The sequence below is a fragment of the Rhinopithecus roxellana genome, chromosome 3, assembly GCF_007565055.1.
Source record: "Rhinopithecus roxellana isolate Shanxi Qingling chromosome 3, ASM756505v1, whole genome shotgun sequence".
NCBI lineage: Eukaryota > Metazoa > Chordata > Mammalia > Primates > Cercopithecidae > Rhinopithecus > Rhinopithecus roxellana.
In genome coordinates, this window is record NC_044551.1 from 67542681 (window position 1) to 67563563 (window position 20883).

A 20883-nucleotide genomic window follows, 5' to 3' on the forward strand; every position below is an offset into this window, starting at 1 on the left:
AATAATAGTTTTAAATGTGCAAAAATATCCATCCTTACTGAGCTGATTTATATTTGTTTTAAATTCTTTTTAGATTCAACTTTTAAAAAATACATTAGGCCAGGTGTGGTGGCTCACACCTGCAATCCCAGCCTTTTGGGAGGCCAAGGCAGGTGGATTGCTTGAGCTCAGGAGCTCAAAGATTAGCCTAGGCAACATAGTGAAACCCAGTCTCTACAAAAAATACAAAAATTAGCAGGGCATGGTGGCATGCACCTATAGTCTTAACTATTTGGGAGGCTGAGATGGGAGGACTGCTTGAGCCTAGGAGATCGAGGCTGCAGTGAACTGTGATCCTACAACTGTACTCCAGCCTGGGCAACAGAGCAAGATCTTGTCTCCAAAAATAAAAATAAAATACCTTAGATCAAAATAAATTTAGAGCTAAATCATCAGAATTAAACAGTGACTAATAAGATGCTAGAAGAAAATCTGAAATTGGAGATTCTTTCATCTAACAAAGTTCCTAAATGCCCATTATATATTAGGCACTGTTCTTTGTTCGCACTAGTAACAAAAGACAAAAAATAACTATGCTACTTCACATTTAACAGTCTTTAGAATGTTGACCGATTAGATATTTCTGTATCTTTTAGGTTTGTTCTGTTCTTGGTGTTTAAACAAAAAATATTCTGACAACATTTAGTAAATTCATATCTTTCCTTCTTGAACACATACACTTTAAAAAATTCCAACTTCTTTTGTAGCCACTAGGCATGCTGAGATTGAGAGACTTATTTATCAGGTACGGACCCTGGCCACCTCCCAGAATTGTCCATATGCCTGGGAAGCAGTGCCTGCCACTGTGCTGGAGTGGCCTCCTTGCAGCACACTTTGCTGTAATACTCTCCAAACCAATTTTCTCTAAAGCTATGTGACCTATATTAAGGTAGGGCATTCCAATATATCCTCCAGTTTTGGTGAGTATCACTGAATGGTTCTCAACAATTAATACTTTAGTACACTTTTATTTGGGGGAGGTGGTGGTCACAATGACTAGCATCAGTGGGGTAAGGGCCAGAAGGGCCCTGCTAATTATTGTATTTTTTGTAGAGACAGGGTTTCACTATGTTGCCTAGGCTAATCTTTGAACTCCTGAGCTCAAGCAATCCACCCGCCTTGGCCTCCCAAAAGGCTGGGATTGCAGGTGTGAGCCACCACGCCTGGCCTAATGTATTTTTTAAAAGTTGAATCTAAAAAGAATTTAAAACAAATATAAATCAGCTCAGTAAGGATGGATATTTTTGCACATTTAAAACTATTATTTTAGGCCTGGCGTGGTGGCTCACACCTGTAATCCCAGCACTTCTGGGGTAAGGGCCAGAAAGGCTAAATGAATCCTGCAATGGGATGACAGTTTTTTATCCTAAAGAACCGTCTCACTCAAAAGGCCAATAGTGCCTGTCCACGAACGGACACTGAGCTGTTGTTACCTGGTACGGTAACAAAGACAGAAGCTTCACTGTACTCATGTAATTTTTTCTATTAGAGAGTAAGTCAGGTAATTTTAGTATTTTATTTTATTAAATATATTTATATGCCACAAAAATTATTTTAGTGACAACTACCAGGAAAGTACAAAATCACTTAATAACTGGTTTTCTACACCTTGATTTGTCAAGAAACTCATAGGCAAATGGAAAGTAATAAGTACTGACTGCCATTACTTAACTACAGTGAACAGTTTTGAGAAGAAGAAGAAAACCTGTAACACTGAAAATTGCTTTATATCCCATTCACAGATCTCTTTAAAAGGTCTACTTTAAAAATAAATCACATAAAGAATTGTTCAGACTTGTTTGGTGATGCCTCAACTTCAGAACATTTACAAGGAAATCACATGTAAAAGCAATTATCTCAATACAATTAAATCCTATTAAAGAAAAAGAGTTTCCTTTAAACCAGTGGTTCCCAAAATTTAGCATGCATCAGAATCTCCTGAGGGAAGCTTGTTAAAATACAGAATGCTGGCCTCCTCCCCAGAGTTTGCTACAAGTTTGCAGGCCGTTCTGATGTTGGTGTGGGCACAACACTTTGAGAACCACTACTTTATGATCTAGTCTCTAGAATTCAAACTAATAAGCAATGCTCATATGCCTTTGCTTTTTCTAACAGTAAATAAATGAAAGAACATTTCAGGTAGCTGCATCAAACTTTAAGCCTTTAGACTCTTGAAATGTTACCTTGGCTCACATAACTGTAAGTTCAAAAGACAGAACTAAAGGACAGTCCTGAATAATCTATGACTACATGAAAACATTTATTTACATGCCCTCTACAAAATGTATTTAGAAAACACAGTAACTATTAGGTACACGACCTTGCTCCTATCTTCCCCATCGTGCTTCCTCTCTATAGAAAATCCAGTATGAAATTATAAAGAGTACTGTACTCAGAATAAGAACTTCATCTGTCATAAATATACACATAAATACCAGTGAATTGTCATACTCAAGACTCAAGATTCAGGAACTTCTTCATCAGGGCAGCAGTAATATTCCACAAAACATATTTGTCCGTCTTCATTTCTAATCATATACTGTAATGAAAGGAAGCCTCTGTTATCTGTCCGAATAGATACCTTACAAGATAGGACTAATGCCTTTGTAGAGGGTTTCAGTAAAGAAATCTTGTATCTGTAGAAGACAAAATAAAAAGCTGTTATATCAACACAGTGAACACTGCTCAGAACTCCCAATGACAAAAAGTAGCAAAACTAAGAATAAAATCAGGTACTTATCCAATTTGCTAATATTTTCTCTTGATGTTTTCAAAATTCATCCACTGTTAGAACCCTACATCCCCTAGTAAGTCCAGCACTGTACTGTTTATTTTTATAAAATGCTGTGCATTTTAATTAACAGATTGAAAGCGTTTTTATTTAACAGAAATCTGGTATTTAACTTCCTCTTTATCACCAATGGGAAACTCTATATTAAGAACTGACCTGTTGACTTGGGTCTGATTACAATGAAATGCTTCCATCAAATCAGAATCTTTGGGATAGTCAAGGTGGGAACTTCCTGCATTTCCAAAAGTAGATAACCTATAGAAAATGATTACCTCATTTATTCATTGGTCCAAAAATAAACCACATTAGGATCCAAATAAAGAAAACACTTCCTTAAAAAATTCATACTAGTGGAGGAAACAGACATGTACACAAATGCTTACAACACACGATAACAAGTACCATAATAAAGCCCTCACTAGAGTTCCGGGAGTTCAGGGCAACTAATCAACGGCTTTGAAGAAAATCAATTGTAAAAGGAAAAGGGTAGGGGACACTTTAATTTCATTACCCTAATCCTACTCTGAAAATGACTTTTCCTCACCCTTAAGTCAGAAATATACAACAGGAGAGAGAATTGAGGACTGATGGAAGACCTTGATCTAAGTCAACTGCAACCCTTAGGTCTGTTCCCAATCCTACACCGAGGAATTACAGCTTTTCTGTATCTTAGACTGCTCTTAAGGCTATTTCATGGTTTTCCTCACTTGGCAATACCAGAAATTATTTGTAGACAATTTGTAAGTGTTAATATGCTGATTTAATCTGCAAGAACTTCTGAAGCATTTGCTGCAGGGTTAGCACATTGCTAACTATTATATGAGCATGGTGATAAGATCCAGGTTGGTTTTCCCTAAGCTCCATTTCTGCCCCGCATCTTCCAGGTGTTGGTTTTCCTGGGGTCCATCTTTTCTTTCTTCTAATATAATCTCTCTCTCTGACCCGTCTCATCCATGCCCAGCCATGATGATGGTTCCCAAATCTAAATTTCCAGTCTAAATGCATCTCCTGAGCACCATAACTATGCATCCAGCTACTCCTTAGTGTCACAGGTACTTAAAATTTAACACATCCAGGAAAAAATTTCAACTCCTACCTCCCTACCATCAAATTGAACATATCCAGGAAAAAATTTCCACTCCTACCTCCCTACCACCAAATTGTTTCCCATCCTGGAGATGAAAGATACCATGGTCCATCTAGAGAGAGAGAGATCACTGAGGAGATCCTCTGAAATACTGTTTAGGTACCTGAAATTCTTTACTTCATTCCACTGCTAAAGTAGGGTTTCCAATTTCCATTTTGGTTAACACTTTTGTCGGACCCTGAGCCAAATTCTTAACTCCCCAAAGTCATGAGAAGGGCCTGTAATTCTTTTTCTTTTTTTGAGACGGAGTCTCACTCTGTCACCCAGGCTGGAGTGCAATGGTGAAATCTCAGCTCACTGCAACATCCGCCTCCTGGGTTCAAGTGACTCTCCCATCTCAGCCTCCCGAGTAGCTGGGATTATAGGCACACGCCACCACGCCCAACTAATTTTTCTACTTTTAGTAGAGACAGGGTTTCACCATGCTGGCCAGGCTGGTCTTGAACTCCTGACCTCAAATGATCCGCCCAGTTCAGCCTCCCAAAGTGCTGGGATTACAGGTGTGAGCCACTGCACTTTTACAGCCGGGCCTGTAATTCTTCTAAAGTAGTTACAAAAAGAATACCTTATTCCTTTTATTTCATATGTATTTAGTGCCTTTATTTAACATTCTGAAATATTTCAAAAAGAGTATTTAAATCCTGAAATATTCTGAAAAGAGAATATTTAGATCCTCTCTCTAAATTGCTAGAATCTCTAAACGGAGTCTAACCCTGAAAAGACATTTGTGTTAAAGTATCAGGAGCAGCTTTTTTGACACGGTATTCCTGCTGAAAACTGCCCTCTCTTGGGAAGCCAGCTTTGAGCAATCATCTTTAAATCCTTATATAAGCGTTTCCCAGGTATCTCTGTGTGCTATATTGGTACTTTATGGTTTGCTGTTTCACATATGTTGGCTTCACCTTGGTTTTAAGCTGTTCTTCCCATAATGCTTAATAAGATGAATAAGCACATGGTAGGTGATCAACAGATACTTGGTGACTGAATAAACCATGTGTAGAAAACATCTTCTTCTGCAACCTGAACTAACTTGAAAAAGATACCATAATACAAACACCCTTTCAAACACTTAAACCCAGTTTTCCTCATGATGTAACCTGATCTATGACAGTAAGTAGTAGTACAATGAAAATACTACTCATTTATAAATTAGGGGACTGGGCTTCTCATCTAGATGCCACCACCACCTAAATATGAAATAGTGAGTGAATCTTCCTGGGTCTTAAGTTTCTTGAACCATAAAATTATGAGGTAACAGTACAAGCTGTCTAAAGTTGTGAAAACTCTAAAAATGTGGATAATAAAAATTTTGCACCCTAAGCAAATGTCTAAGTGGGAAGATGGGAGTACACACCACATTAACTACAACTGCACTGCTCTCAAGTACCTGAAATAAGGCTTGTCAGGAGACATGGTAATCTGTAGGACTTCACTCGTCATATCCAATTCAGAAAATGCTTCACGGAGCCCCTCTGACTGCAGAATAATTTTATTAATAACATTGGTGCTGCAGAAATCAAAATCCAAGGTCTCCTCAGGTTCTTGCGTATTGATTTTGCAGACTGTTACCACTCCTCCTTCTTCCAGAAACAGCATCAAAGGGTAACCATAACCTTGGTAACACATCCGAAGTGCAGTTAAAGTCCCTGCAATGGAAAGAAGTCATACTTGGCGTTAGCTTTACAGCACTGGGTTCAGCTTCTCCTCGAAATGATACATAAAATTTCTCAAGAATAATTTATTCCGTCCAATTTCTCACATACATGTATTTCCTCATAAAAGGGGATTACATCTTCCCTGATGACAGTTGTATGTAGATAATTCCAAAAATACAAAAAAATTGGGAACCAGAATAAAATGTAACAAAATTCTTTGGAATCATTGTCAGGTTGTCATAAACACCTCAGAAGTAGCTTGTTGATTTTACATCCACACAACTTCAGGATAGAGAATCTATATGGATCAACACAGCAAGTAACTAAATTGCTGCAGAACAGGGTATACTATTCCTTGAAGGTTCAATGTGTGTAACAGTGGACTGCTATCATCTGTACTGTAACATCAGTGTACTCACTATGAAAAGGATCCTTCCAACTTTTCCAACTGGGAGATATTTATATTTCCTCAAATTTTAAAATCAAATTGAGAGAAAAAGAAGGTTGCTAATGGTGGTGTAAATTTTAACACTGCAAACCACTAGAGGCAAGGAGGAATATGACAGGATATTCAAACTCCTTCCCTTACTGGATTGAGAGCCACAGTGAGGAATGGAATATGACAAATGCTTTTGTGAAAAACCAGCTGGAGAACACTGTTATTAGAAAATGTATACTTAAACAGTGGAATTGTCTGTGGAAAGTTAAAATACATTTTTCTGGAGAACTATAATGAATTTTTCCTAGCTAATTTCCAGGTTGCTTTCCTATGAAAAAAATTCTGGGGATTCCTTATAGTTTTATACCTACAGCAATTGAATTTCACCATTCTTAAAAATAATTCCCTTAACAAATAAAAAAATACGCATTTTAAAGAAAATCATTTGGCAGCTGGGCACGGTGGCTCATGCCTGTAATCTCAGCACTTCAGGAGTCTGAGGCGGGCAGATCACCTGAGGTCTGGAGTTTGAGACCAGCCTGGCTAACATGGTGAAACCTCGTCTCTATTAAAAATACAAAAAAGTAGCCGGGCATGGTGGCACGTGCCTGTAATCCCAGCTACTTGGGAGGCTGAGGCAGGAGAAGTGCTTGAACCTGGGAGGCAGAGGTTGCATTGAGCCAAGATTGTACCATTGTACTCCAGCTTGGGCAACAAGAGAGAAACTCGGTCTCAAAAACACCAAAAAGTCATTTATCAAAATAGACATAACTTATAAAATATGGCTTAAAAGAAACAAATTTTGAACATAGTAAACTAGGAGTCAGGAGAACTGGCTTTCGTTTTTCTCTGCCACTAACTAGCTGAGTAATTCTGGACAAGTTAGGGAAAAGAAGCAATTAAAACATTTCACAATGTTGAAGATATTAAAGACATGTCCAAAGCATTCTTTTGGCCAGTTCAAATTTAAAATCCCTCAAAGCCTGGTAAATTAAAAAAAGATGAATGTAAATACTTTTACAAATATGAAAGAACTATAAACACACTTGCAATTAACATTGTGAAATGTTAGAACCCATGACTGTGGCCACCGAAAAATGAATTGGCATTAGCTTTCTGAACAAATGTTTATATTCCAAATAACTTCCTGTATTTTTCTGACCACTGTGTATAACACTTTTATGTCTTTATACTGATAATAGTTTACCTGGCATAGGACTTGATCCAAAAATAGATAAACAGTCTAAAAGGACAGTTAAATTAATTCGAAAAGTAACAGACTCTTCCTGAACTTTAAACTCCTGAAATATTCCAGCCTATGGAAAAAGTAAAAATGAAAATTGTTATTTAAAAGAATGAAAACTAATACATAAGGTCCTAGATTTCACTTTATATGTTTAAAAAATACAATACTGTGCTAATCCCATGAGAATAATTTCTGATTAGCAATCAAAACATCTTAGAGACATCCTTTGAAGCATCCTTATATCCATTCCTGGATCTAAAACTATCCCTCTGTGACTCTCCCTTGTCTCGTTTTTGTGCCTATCACTACTGCTAAGGTCACTTGGAAAAGAGACGAATGACTTGATCATGCATGAGCAATATTAGTTACAACTTTTATTATTATTTTTTATTGATACGGAGGTCTCACTATTGTTACTCAGGCTGGTCTTTAATGCCTGAGTTCAAGCGATCTTCGTGCCTCAGCCTCAGTCTCCTGAGCAGCTGGCAATACAGGTGTGAGCCACTATACCATGCCCCCGCATGAGGACGAGAACCATGTCTTATTTACCTCTCTATCCCTGAGGTCATGCTGTGCACTTACGTGTTAAAAAAAATGCTTAGTTGAATTTGCAATCCTGTCTGAACCATACAAATATTACTTTGGAAGAACAAAAATTCTATTACAACCAGTAAAGGGAAAAAACACTCTTTAGTAACAGCAAGGTGGTAGTATCGCAGTGGTAAAAAGAGCAGATATTCTGGAAACAAATGTTCAGGGTTCTTATCCCAATTCAGCCACTTACCAGCTGTGGGACTGTTGGCACATCACTTAAAATTGTGCCTCGTTTCCACATATATAAAACGGGAATAACAACAGAACCTACCTTACAGGACTATTGTTAAAATTAAATAAGTTAAACACTAAGAAGACTGTAGCCTAGCCGATAGTCTAGTTTAATAAACTTCAGTCATTACTAACCATTATCTCTGTAAAACAAGATGAGAAAAGAACTTGTTACCGGGAGAGAAAAAATTCAAGTAATGACGTTTTGTTCTCTAACTTAGGACTATTAAGTTATCTATTAAGTTATTTATTATGACTACTGATTATTAAATTATGAGTATTAAGTTATTTATTATGTCTACTAAAACCTTCGGATTTCATTAAATTGCATTTAGAGTATCTATGGCACAGGCTTAAAGGCGCCTACTTCCATACCTGAATAAAAGCATTTGCTTGCACACACTTTGCATTTTCCACTGTTACTTTGATACCATTTTTAGTTGCGAAACACGTGGCATGCTCTCGGAAATGAATAGCTTTTAAAATAGTGGAGAGATTCCTAACGTTGTCAAGGCTGGCCACAAGGCTGTACTGATCATCCTCATCTTGGATCTGCTGGGTCAGAAGGGGCATCGTCCACTGCGCATTCGGCCCGGAAGGAAATGCTCCTGGGGCTACCACCTGCTCGGCGGATCGCGAAACACCTGAAGGGATTGGACAATAAAACTCACATCAGTGCAGGCGAGGTCTGGCGAGCTCCACCTGCGCTGAGAGGCGGACGGGGGCTGGGCGACTGAACTCAGCTGACCAGGCCGAACCCCACCTGTGTCACTTAACTGTCTTTGTAATTTTGGGAGAAAATTAAGTTACGATTTCCTCGTCTCCGTACGAGGACAATAACGTGAAAAGTTGTTAAGAATGAAGACACGCAACTGACACGGTATCTCCACTTGGGGCCAGCTTCTCTCGGCCAAACAGGAACTACGAATACGCACGGAGTCGCTTTTGTGCCGCCCGCGCCACCAGCCTGGCTTCCAACAGAACAGGAGATGGGGGGCGGGCCCAGAGTGTCCGGAAGATCCCCCAAGAGTCCCCAGACAAGCCCATTCACCAGCCAGCCCGCGGGACAGCATCGCTTATTAGTCTCGGGGTCCCCGAGTGCGGACACCCTACCTTTGCGGTGGGGTCTGGACGCCCTAGAGACCTTCCCAGGAAAGTCCCTGAGGAGGAGCTAGACAGCTCCGAGAAATCGCGTAGGAAGTGGAGTGGGTCCCGCCACTCTTCAGACCTGCTCTCCACCTCGGCCACCGTCACCACCGAGCTGAAGGAGGCCTAGAGAGCCGCGCGTGCAGCGCCACCGAGACCGGAAGAAGACACCGCAGACCTGGAGGACAACCGCGTAGCTGAGCGCTTAGAGCCATCGAACCATAGAGATCGGAAAGAGGAGCGAGCGGCAACGCCGGAAAACAGGCCAAGAGCGCAGGCGGTAAGGCAAGATGGCGGCAACCAAGAGGAAACGGCGTGGAGGCTTGGCAGTTCAGGCGAAGAAGCCAAAAAGAAACGAAAAAGATGCCGCGCCGCCGGCTAAGCGGCACACCACAGCAGAGGAGGTGGAGGAAGAAGAGAGGGACCGGATCCCAGGCCCCGTTTGCAAGGTAGAAGGGTATGCCCCCGGGCTACACCGGCGGCAGCGGCTCTGTGCGCCTCTTCTTGGGTTACTTACTTGACTACAGCTCTGCTAATTTCAGAGTAGCCCGGGTGTTAACGGTAGGTCGGTTTTAGCAATTCTCCCGGCCAGACTGGGCACCGAGTTTTCAGCTAATCTTTGTGCACGTGTCCGCCCTCCTGGAGGCGGCGGATTTTAAAATCTTTACCCGGCCCACGGGGAAGCGACTTACAGGGTGCTCAGATCTATTGTTTTGTCTTCGTAGTTGTTTTTTTGTTTGTTTGTTTGCTTTTTAAAATATTTTTGAAAAGTAGGGCTTTTCCTTGGCTATTTCTCGCTATTGAGTATTTCTTCCAGTGATTAGTATGCCCATATGCTGCCATAGTCAGCCACTCTCAGTCAGGGATCCTACAGTTTGTTAGGTGAGCCTTTAAAAAGTTGTTGCCCTTGGGACTGTGACTCTGACTTGTTAACCAGTTTTTAACTCAAGGGATAATGAAAAATAGGCTAGGTACTATGAGCTTTACCTGTATTCAACAGACATTGAATGTGCCATGCATTTTACCAAGTTAGGCATCCTTTGGGTTTGAGATTGCAAAGGTGACTAGCATGTGACCCCTTCCTCCTGAAATGTTGGAGTTTAGGAGGATACTTAAGAATTCAAATAAGTTGATGGTTTTTATTCAAAAGAAGGGCACATAAGTTGTTGGAATTAGCTAGCTTTCATTCAACTGAGAACTCGTCCTAAGCTAGACAGAATACTGTGAAGGCAAGGATTATCTTTGACATTAATTTCTGCGTCCTCCGCACTTAGCAGACTACTCTAGCACGGAGTAGGTGTTAAGTCAATGACCCTGTGTGGTGTGATGGCAAGCTCTAGGAAAGGAGTGTGAGCTCTGAGGAATAAAAGATAAGTGTAAATTCTAGCCCCGCTCTTTTCTGCGCTCTTTTCTGACCTGCAGATTGGGGCGGGGGAGGGGGGAGAGAATATTTACTTTTTATGAAAAATAACCTGGACCTGTACACTTCTAATAAATGTTAGTGTTCTCTTCCCTTAAGGAGCTAGATAGTATCCGTAATCTGAGCCATACTTTGATAAATTCTATGGAAATGCAAGAGATAGAGATTACTTTTACCCTAGTATAATAAGATAAAGAATCACGAAGGATTTAGTCTTTAAGCTGCATATCAGAAGAAGTGTAGAATTTTGACATTCAGAAATGAGAGGGAACACTCCAAGGGAGGAAAAAAAACTGATAAAAGACTTTGAGGTAGGGAAATGCTGAAAAATGTAAAAAATAGAGCCAGATTGGATTGCATTAGGCTTCATTTGGGGCAATAATGATGTAAAAATGAAAATATATTTTACAATTCAGTGTCGAAACTATGTCATTTGAACTTTGTTTAGAAAACTCTGGGAAGTAAGGATGTGACTGAAGTATTACTTTAAAAATGGCCGGGCGCGGTGGCTCAGGCCTGTAATGCCAGCACTTTGGGAGGCCGAGGAGGGTGGATCACTAGGTCAGGAGTTCAAGACCAGCCTGGCCAAGATGGTGAAACCCCGTCTCTAGTAAAACTACAAAAAAAAATTAGCCAGGTGCAGTGGCGGGCACCCATAATCCCAGCTACTCAGGAGGCTGAGGCAGGAGAATCGCTTGAACCCGGGAGGTGGAGATTGCACCACTGCCCTCCAGCCTGAGTGACAGAGTGAGACTCCATCTCAAAAAAAAAAAGAGTAAACTTGAAAAAGCTAGTCAACCATACCCATTGGAGGTGTTCTTCATGTCTGAGAAGGTTAGCCATTTAGGAGTTTTGCAGTTAATATAAGACTCTAATTTAAAGTGCAATGTGAATAAGAAAGGATTAAGAATTGTGGGAAATTATTATGAGACCTCTGTCATGGAGAGCACAGAAATAAAAGAGGGCTAAGAAAGAACTTTCAGGGTTGGGAGGAGGAATTGGAGAGATTGAAGATGAAAAACAAGAAACCAAGGAGGGCATTTCTGGGTGGCAGATGTGGTCAGTGAATGTTGGTGAGAGATGAAATTAAAGGAGTCAGGATGATTTGACTTGCTACCTGGAAGCTCTTAAAAAACAAACAGGGCCAGGTGCAGTGGTTCTCACCTATAATCCCAGCACTTTGGGAGGCCAAGCCACTTGAGCCCAGGTGTTGGAGACCAGCCTGGGCAATATAGGGAGACTCCTGTCTCTACAAAAAAAAAAAAAAAAAAAAAAAACTAACTGGGCATGGTGGCACATGCCTGTAGTACCCAGCTACTGCAGATGCTGAGGTGGGAGGATCACTTGAGCCCAGGAACTTGAAATTGCATTGAGCTGTGAGCATGCATCACTGCATTTCAGTCTTGACAACAGTGTGAGACCCTGTCACAAAACAAGGTCAGTTCAGTATGAGATTTTAAAATCTTTTTAACATTTTCTTTTTCTTTAGGGCAAGTGGAAAAATAAGGAACGGATTCTCATCTTTTCTTCCAGAGGAATAAATTTCAGGACAAGACATTTAATGCAGGACTTGAGAATGTTGATGCCTCATTCTAAAGCAGGTGCCTTTGTATCATATACTTTAGAAATTTCTGTCTATAAACTTAGCTATTTTTATGTTTTCACTTATTTTATATATTCTTCATTTGTTCAGTGTTTTCACGAAAAAAGCACAATACCTTTTATCTTTTCAAGTGCCACAATTTTTCTAGTTAACATTTTGTAAGAAATTCTTTAGACTTCATTAGGTAGTTTCTTTACTTTTTAAAACACATGTCCTAATATTATTGAAACATTTTTTGAAAGTCCAGGAATGCCTTTACTGTAATGTTCCTAAAGGTCCTGAGATAGGTGGGATGGTTTGTCCTAAGTGCTAAGGACTGCCATGTGTTGCTTTTTGGGCTTTTTTTTTTTTTTTTTAACTTTTTATTGAAAAATGTAGCTGGGATAGAATTTGAAGCACCTTTTAAGTTGGAGTCAGAGCCTATTTCTAAATGCCAAGTTATTTATTTATTTTTATGCAATGAGTTATTTTACAGGCAAGAACAGTATGGCCAGGCATAGTAGCTCATGCCTGTAATCCCAGCACTTTGGGAGGCCGAGGTGGGTGGAACACTTGAGTCCAGGAGTTCCAGACCATCCTGGGCAACATGGTGAAACCCCGTCTTTACAAGATAAAAAAATGAAAAAAGTAAAGTAAATTAGCCAGGTGTGGGGCCACTTGCCTGCAGTCCCAGCTACACAGGAGTCTCAAGCAGGAGGATGGCTTGAGCCCAGGAGGTCAAGGCTGCCATGAACCATGATTGTGCCACTACACTTCAGCCTGGGCAAGGAGCAAGACCCTGTCTCAAAAAAAAAAAAAAATTTAGAACAGTGGAGTGGCAGCGCCATCATATTTGTGCTTATGTTGAGAGGTGCTTTGGGGTTTTTTTTGGTTTTGTGTTTTTATTTTAAAATTTTTAATTTTTTTTTAGATTCAAGGAGTATATGTGCAGATTTGTTACACAGGCATAAAATCAGTTTTCTTTGACATTTATGATTAACAAGTGAAAGATATTTTCATTGAAACTAGTTTCCTTTAACATAGTCTTTGGTTTATGAGAATTTTCCCATTTTTGAAAAGGATTCCTAAAATACCTAAATACTGAGAAACACTGCCTACGCTATAATTTCTAATTCTTACAGACTATATTTTATTTTCTTTACATTTACAAAGAGTCAAGATTTTTTAAGCGATTGTTTTCAGGTCTTGTTTTGAAAATTAATAATAAAATCTCCTTTAAACTGAAGAGTGTAAAAACACTTATTTTTTAGATAGCATATGTGGTTTGATTGAAATAACTTTGAAATCACCTTTAATTTACTTGCTTTGTCTTTTTTTTCTTTTTCTAGATACTAAAATGGATCGTAAGGATAAGCTATTTGTGATTAACGAGGTAATTTTAGAAAGTAATTGCAATAAAATATTTTAAAAACGTTAACAGTGGCTCATTTCAAAAATAAGTCATTCAGTGACTTTAAAAATTGTTTTGTAAAAACTATTCAGACACGATTTATTAACTCTTCAATAACTGCTCTTCCAGATTTTTCTCCTACAGTTTAGTGCTTCAGTCATTTCTGTTTATTTTGTCTGAACAAGCATATTGAAATCTCAGGAGAAGGATTATGTCCATTTTTTAACCCCGTAGTGTCTAGTATTATGCTAAATCCATAGTAGGTACTCAAAAAATTATAAGTCAGCATATATAAAGTAAAATAAGAAGTCCATTAAACATATCTATATATGTAGAAAACCCACATGGTAAAAAGTGTTTTGCCAGTATTAAAAGTGATTTGTGTGGAACTGCTCTTAAGGTATTACAAACTAGGAATAGGTTACATTTTCAAAGTATACTACACTTACGTATATTTTTTTAACCTCTGGAAGCACAGAACATAAATTTACATTTTAAAGCAAAATTTTCAAAACTTAGAAGAATTAGGATCCTTTTTTTACTATTAGCCTTCTTTAGATCACAAATTTTTGAACCTCTGCTATAATACCACATCATTCTATGTGTTGCAGAAACTGTGTTTAACAGAGCAATGTCCCGAACTTACATTCTAATGGAGACAGGCCATAAACAAGGTTTATAATTTCAAGTAAAGATAGGAGAAATGAAGCAGGTTATAGGTTTTCAACAGCTGAGACTAGACCAGAAAAACCTGTTCAAAGGGATGATGTTTAACTTAATATTTGAGGAGAGATTTAATGAAGGAGAAATATGGTAAAAGACCATCTAGGTAGAGAAAATGGCAACTACAAAGGCCCAGAAGTGGCACAAACTTCCCATTTTTGTGTTTATTCTAAGACCAATAAGAAACAAAAGCATTGGATTTAAGTTTTTCTTTTTTTAAGTTGTCAGGGTTTGTTTATTTGTTTAATTGGTTTTGGAGACAAAGTCTCACTCTTACCCAGGCTGGAGTGAAGTGGCATGATCTCAACTCACTGCAGCCTCTGCTTCCTGGGTTTAAGCAATTCTCCTGCCTCAGCCTCCCAAGTAGCTGGGACTACAGGGACACGCCACTATGCCCAGCTAATTTTTTGTTTTTTTAGTAGAGATGGGGCTTTGCTGGGTTGCTCAGGCAATTCACCCACCTCGGCCTCCCAAAGTGCTGGGGTTACAAACATGAACCTCATCCACCCATAAGTTGTTAGGTTTAAAGTCTTAAATAGTTTGGAGTTTATGAGTACTATATTAATTAGGGTTTATGAATACTACAGTAATACAAGACTTCACTCCTATAATGTTTTTATATCTTCTCAAGTGTGACTTTTGTAAGCCTTGAAGACATTGAAGTTTAATTTGAAATAGGTTTTATATACTTAGGCTTTTTACCCAATCCCTTAATGACTTTATAGAACCAAATCACCAGAAATGATAGTATAAATGAAGAACAACTTAAGTTTTATCATCTTAATATCAAAAAGCTAAAAAGTTAAAAACCAAAATAATCATTAAAAAGGATGTTTTTAGTTCTGTAAGGACTGGATTTTCATAAGATTGGCTAAGAAGATTGATTATGAAGGATCAACATAAGATTAGTTGTGGTATTCCTTATCTATTTTTAGTCTTTGTAGTTTGTACATGGGACTATGGGCAGAAGAGGTTCCTGGCCAGGTGTGGTGGATCACGCCTGTAATCCCAGCACTTTGGGAGGCCAAGACAGGCAGATCACCCGAGGTCAGGAGTTCAAGACCAGCCTGACCAACATGGAGAAACCCCATGTCTACTAAAAATACAAAATTAGCAGGGTGTGATGGTACATGCCTGTAATCCCAGCTACTCTGGAGGCTGAAGCAGGAGAATCATTTGAACCTGAGAGGTGGAGGTTGCGGTGAGCCAAGATTGTGCCATTGCACTCCAGCCTGGGCAACAAGAGCGAAACTCCATCTCAAAAAAAAAAAAAAAAGAAAAAGAGGAGGGGGGAAGTTTCCAGTAATAAGAAATGAGACCATTTTAGATGCTAGGCCCAAAAATATGATAGATAATTTCATCCAAGATATGGGCAGAGCATCTAGTTTACCTTGTGTAGAATACCTAAAAGGAACTTAAAGGTTCCTTCTGTGAATAAATAAATGTTTCGGTCTTTGTAGCCTATTAGCCTGGTTAGGTATTTTTGAGATAATCTAAATGATATTAATCACATATAATTACTTTAGTTCTCACTTATATTATCTACTTCATTTTCCTATACTTTGCTTCCTTTAGGTTTGTGAAATGAAGAACTGTAATAAATGCATCTATTTTGAAGCTAAGAAAAAACAAGATCTCTATATGTGGTAAGAGAATGTATTAAGATATTGGTTAAACTCATTTATTTAAGTGGATTTGTTCTTTGTAACTTTTATGTTATAGACTCCTAGTCTTTCATGTTAAGAGGTTGAGAATGAATAAAACTTCTTTGATTTCACAAAACTTGATACCTTTAAAGAAAATTAAATATATGAATATAAGCATATTATTTATGGTGAATAGGTGGTAAGCATTGACTACATTCGCTAATCAGTTGAAAAAGCTTCCTCCATATCTTTCAGGCTTTCAAATTCACCTCATGGACCATCTGCTAAATTCCTTGTTCAAAATAGTAAGTTGACTCAATAAAATTTTTTAGATGAGGAAATTAAAAATAATCTTTTGAAATAGTTGTGCAAAAATTGTAACTATTTTTGTTTTTGTTGTAATTTTTCTAGTTCATACCCTTGCTGAACTAAAGATGACTGGAAACTGTTTGAAAGGTTCTCGGCCCCTTTTGTCTTTTGACCCTGTAAGTTTCTCATTCAGTGTACGAGGTCTAATTTTCTTATCTGGCATGGCTGTTTTTAGTAGATACAGTTGTGTAATTCAGTTTACTTTCACCCCCACTTTGATTTTATGGATTATCAATTCTTTCAGGCACATTTATAATGAGGTTATAGAAACAAATGAGCAAACAGTTTTAAACAAGACAATCTGTTAAATAATATGCTTACTTTATTTTTATAGGCTTTTGATGAATTACCACATTATGCTTTGTTAAAAGAACTCTTAATTCAGGTAAATATCTTTTAGCTATCCAAAATATACATGATATATCTTGGAATAAGGAACTAACATACACTTTTTAAACTAGATCTTTAGTACACCACGGTATCATCCCAAAAGCCAACCATTCGTGGACCATGTGTTTACTTTCACCATTTTGGATAATAGGATATGGTTTCGGAACTTTCAGGTAAGCTTTACTTGATTTTTTTAATTATACCTTCTTTTTAACTGAATTAAATTTATTTATTTATTTATTTATTTATTTATTTATTTATTTATTTATTTATTTTTTGAGACAGAGTCTTGCTCTTGTTGCCCAGGCTGGAGTGCAGTGGCACAATCTCGGCTCACTGCAACCTCCACCTCCCGGGTTCAAGCTTCTCCTGCCTCAGCCTCCTGAGTAACTGGGATTACAGGCACTCGTAATCACGCCTGGCTAATTTTTGTATTTTTAGTAGAGATGGGGTTTCACCATGTTGACCAGGCTGGTCTCAAACTCCTAACCTCAGGTGATCCTCCCACCTTGGCCTCCCAAAGTGCTGGGATTCCAGGCGTGAGCCACTGCGCCCGGCCTAATTTTTTTTTGTTAGAGATAGAGTGTCGCAGTGTTGCCTAGGTTGATCTTGAACCTCCTGGCCTCAAATGATCATCCCTCCTCAGCATCTTGAGTAGGTGGGATTACAGGTGTGAGCCACTGTACATGGTCAATTTTTTTTTTTTTTTTTTTTTGAGACGGAGTCTTGCTCTGCCGCCCAGGCTGGAGTGCAGTGGCCGGCTCTCAGCTCACTGCAAGCTCCGCCTCCCGGGTTCACGCCATTCTCCTGTCTCAGCCTCCCGTGTAGCTGGGACTACAGGCGCCCGCCTCGTCACCCGGCTAGTTTTTTGTATTTTTTAGTAGAGACGGGGTTTCACCGTATTAGCCAGGATGGTCTCAATCTCCTGACCTCGTGATCCGCCCGTCTCGGCCTCCCAAAGTGCTGGGATTACAGGCTTGAGCCACCGTGCCCGGCCATATGGTCAATTTTTAATTAAACTTTTAGATAAGGATATACAGGGTCTGCATACACAAAAAATGCAAACAATCCTTTTGTTTTAAATAGCTTCCTTTTCCCTAAAGAGATTGCTGCAAGTAACTATGTACTGTCTTATATTTTAAGTGATCTCTACCTACTTCTATTCATGACTGTTAGTTGATACAGAGTATGGATTTCCTAATAAGCCATTATATATTTCACTTTATAGAAAGGGAATAGCTTGAAAATCCATGAGATACTTGGGTTCCTAATTTGTGGAAAGTGCTGTAAAGGATACAGTACAATATAAGTTTCTCTCTAAAAGTTTTGAAACCACCTCAAGGGTTAAGACCTAGCAAAATGTAATTGCTATAGAAGGCATTCAGTGGCAACTGTTAGATGATGAGTCATACAGTGACTCATTCAGGAGAAAAGAAGGGGTGATTCTAGAAATCTTGAAACAGGAGTTTGGCAGGATAAGTGCAGAAAGATGAAGAGGTGGAAGAGAACAAGAACAAAATTTTAGACAGCATATGACATAAACTGAGCTCTTTTCTGCATATTTTATATTGGATACCTGGCATGTCAGTTGAACACATCCTCTTAACCTCTGAGGGCAGACATGCCTAAACTAATAGATAACATAAGTATTTTTTGTTCAGAAGTCACCTTTTAATTCCATAATCAGTAGCTATTAAATAAATTTGACCACATATCCTTTTAATCTATCTTGAATTAGATTTATAAACAATTTAGGGATTGATTTATGTTTCAAGAGTTCCCCCATAATATGCTTTAATACATTTTGTTAATAGTGGTTACTATTTTAAAATCCTATTTAACCACAGTTTTTCAAGGATATATGCATTGTGAGAAGCAAGATGTGAACCAAAATCTGATTACTCAACTTGAAAAGTACACACTGAAAAAACATTTTTCCATGACAACTTCCTATAAGTACTAATAGATTCAGAAAATACTGATGATTTGGCATTTACCAAGTTTCACCCCCACCTTGATTTTATGGATTATCAATTATTTCAGGCACATTTATAATGAGGTTATAGCCAGTATACCTTTTTGGAATAATGTAACCAAACCAAAACGAAATGTTTCCTTTTTATTAAAGATCATAGAAGAAGATGCTGCTCTTGTAGAAATAGGACCTCGTTTTGTCTTAAATCTCATAAAGATTTTCCAGGGAAGTTTTGGAGGACCAACTTTATATGAAAATCCTCACTACCAGTCACCAAACATGGTAAGCTGTTGTGTTGTTCAGTAGTCTTCAGTGTACCAGAACCCTTTGACCAAAATGATTCTGTGAAGTAATTGCTGTTTTATTACCTGTGAAACTGAATTTGGTTTTTGCTGCATAGAGATTTGGAAATTACTCCTTTTTTTCATGACACTGGCTGAAGGGATATAAGGTTCATAACTGAAAGTTTTTGCCTTATATAAAATGTTTATTTTTATTTCAAAAGCATCTAACCTTCTTTTTTTTAAATTTTTTTTATTTTAGCATCGGCGTGTCATAAGATCCATCACAGCTGCAAAATACAGAGAGAAACAGCAAGTGAAAGATGTGCAAAAACTGAGAAAGAAAGAGCCGAAGACTCTTCTTCCACATGATCCCACTGCAGATGTTTTTGTAACGCCAGCTGAGGAGAAACCAATAGAAATACAGTGGGTAAAACCAGAGCCAAAAGTTGATTTGAAAGCAAGAAAGAAACGGATTTACAAAAGGCAAAGAAAAATGAAACAGAGGATGGACAGTGGGAAAAAAAATAAGTCAATGGAAACCTGATTTGTTTTTCAATTACTTTATATTTATTTTGTATTCAATGTGTAAATACTTTTATTATCTGATACTATCTTATGTCTAATTAGTGTAGCATTTAGAAGAAAGAAACATTAAGATCTTAAAATCAGTGATTATCTTTTTCTAAATAAAATATCACCAGAATTCATAAGTTAATTTCTGATTTCTTTTTAAAGTTTGTATTGCTAAAAATGTAGCACACTTAATGTAGCCTATTCTCTTGTGTTGGAATTTTTGGTTTAGCAAAGCTGAAATTCAGACATTTATTAGGTCCTATTATTTGTAAAAGCATTCAGCACTTCGAGAGCATCGGTTGTGGATGGTAAAGTAGGAGTAGACTGGTAGAAAGGAAAGCATCTCACTGAAATTTACTTTACTCTGAGTCACCAGCTAATGAAGCCACGGAAGAACTAACCTCTGATCTGTCACTTCAGGAAAGAGGTCATTAAAATGTTTAGATTTTGAGAATCAAATGCATTAATGGCTGTGTTGAAAGCACTTTGTAAATTTTTTATTTTATTATATTTTATTTCTGAGGTGGAGTTTCACTTTTGTTGCCCAGGATAGAGTGCAAGGCGCGATCTCGGCTCACCGCAACCTCCACCTCAGTGGTTCAAGCAATTCTCCTGCCTTGGCCTCGCAAGTAGCTGGGATTACAGGCATGTGCCACCACACCTGGCTAATTTCTTGTAATTTTTAGTAGAGTTGGGGTTTCTCCATGTCGGTCAGGCTGGTCTCGAACTCCTGACCTCAGGTGATCTGCCCACCTCAGCACCCAAAGTGCTGGGATTACAGGCATGAGCCACTGAGCCGGGCCATATTACATATTTATTTTAGAAACAGTGTGTGTAGATTACTTATTTAGAAAACTAATAGTAAAAGAAGAAAAAAATAGGACAGTTGTTAGAGGGGATACCAGAACATTTGAATTTTTCCCCACATGAAAGAGAAACTGCTTATTGTGTAAGGGGGCACTGGGCTTCATATGGGTAAATTAGTAACAGGGAAAGAAAAGATTCTGAGTACCAGTGACCATGGAGGTAGGTGGCTGCTAACATGGACAGATAGAAATACAATAATTATAACACATACATCTAATGAAATTACACATGTTGTTTCATCACCTGGTCTTTTGCCTGCACACTGATTGTTTTTCTTTGTGTTTGTTATACATGTTGACTTGCTAACTGCATAGTATTCTGTGTACCATAGCTATGTAATCAGTATTTACAGTTT

General features: G+C 38.3%; 2 protein-coding genes across 7 annotated transcripts; one reads left to right on the plus strand and one right to left on the minus strand.

The window, feature by feature from the left end:
* Positions 1 to 1556: 1556 nt before the first annotated feature.
* RAD1 (RAD1 checkpoint DNA exonuclease) lies at positions 1557 to 9510 on the minus strand. Of its 6 annotated transcripts, none has more exons than XM_010384092.2 (6): positions 9256 to 9510; positions 8518 to 8786; positions 7279 to 7387; positions 5365 to 5623; positions 2987 to 3085; positions 1557 to 2675 (listed from the first exon to the last, which is right to left on the minus strand). In XM_010384092.2, the coding sequence occupies exons 2-6, from the start codon at positions 8713 to 8715 to the stop codon at positions 2498 to 2500; spliced, it is 843 nt and encodes a 280-aa protein (XP_010382394.1). In that variant the 5' UTR covers positions 8716 to 8786; positions 9256 to 9510; the 3' UTR covers positions 1557 to 2497. The 6 variants fall into 6 exon arrangements, with proteins under 6 accessions (XP_010382394.1, XP_030783437.1, XP_030783438.1 ...); XM_030927577.1 differs by lacking the exon at positions 9256 to 9510 and adding an exon at positions 9078 to 9173; XM_030927578.1 differs by lacking the exon at positions 9256 to 9510 and adding an exon at positions 9020 to 9166 and having other exon boundaries at positions 1557 to 2578.
* BRIX1 (biogenesis of ribosomes BRX1) lies at positions 9219 to 19807 on the plus strand. Its single transcript, XM_010384094.2, has 10 exons — positions 9219 to 9737; positions 12198 to 12309; positions 13640 to 13683; positions 16000 to 16070; positions 16326 to 16375; positions 16482 to 16555; positions 16774 to 16824; positions 16901 to 17002; positions 18958 to 19086; positions 19348 to 19807. Exons 1-10 carry the CDS (start codon positions 9579 to 9581, stop codon positions 19630 to 19632), a joined length of 1077 nt encoding a protein of 358 aa, XP_010382396.1. The 5' UTR covers positions 9219 to 9578; the 3' UTR covers positions 19633 to 19807.
* The last annotated feature ends 1076 nt before the right edge of the window (positions 19808 to 20883 follow it).

Coding starts and splice junctions, on each gene's coding strand:
- RAD1 (XM_010384092.2), bottom strand. CDS start 8,715: ATGCCCCTTCTGACCCAGCAGATCCAAGATGAGGATGATCAGTACAGC. Junction 5,624..7,278: donor TGGATCAAGTCCTATGCCAG/GTAAACTATTAT, acceptor TTTCCATTGCAG/GGACTTTAACTGCACTTCGG. Junction 2,676..2,986: donor AATCAGACCCAAGTCAACAG/GTCAGTTCTTAA, acceptor TGTCTTCTACAG/ATACAAGATTTCTTTACTGA.
- BRIX1 (XM_010384094.2), top strand. CDS start 9,579: ATGGCGGCAACCAAGAGGAAACGGCGTGGAGGCTTGGCAGTTCAGGCG. Junction 9,738..12,197: donor TCCCAGGCCCCGTTTGCAAG/GTAGAAGGGTAT, acceptor CTTTTTCTTTAG/GGCAAGTGGAAAAATAAGGA. Junction 13,684..15,999: donor AGCTATTTGTGATTAACGAG/GTAATTTTAGAA, acceptor TGCTTCCTTTAG/GTTTGTGAAATGAAGAACTG.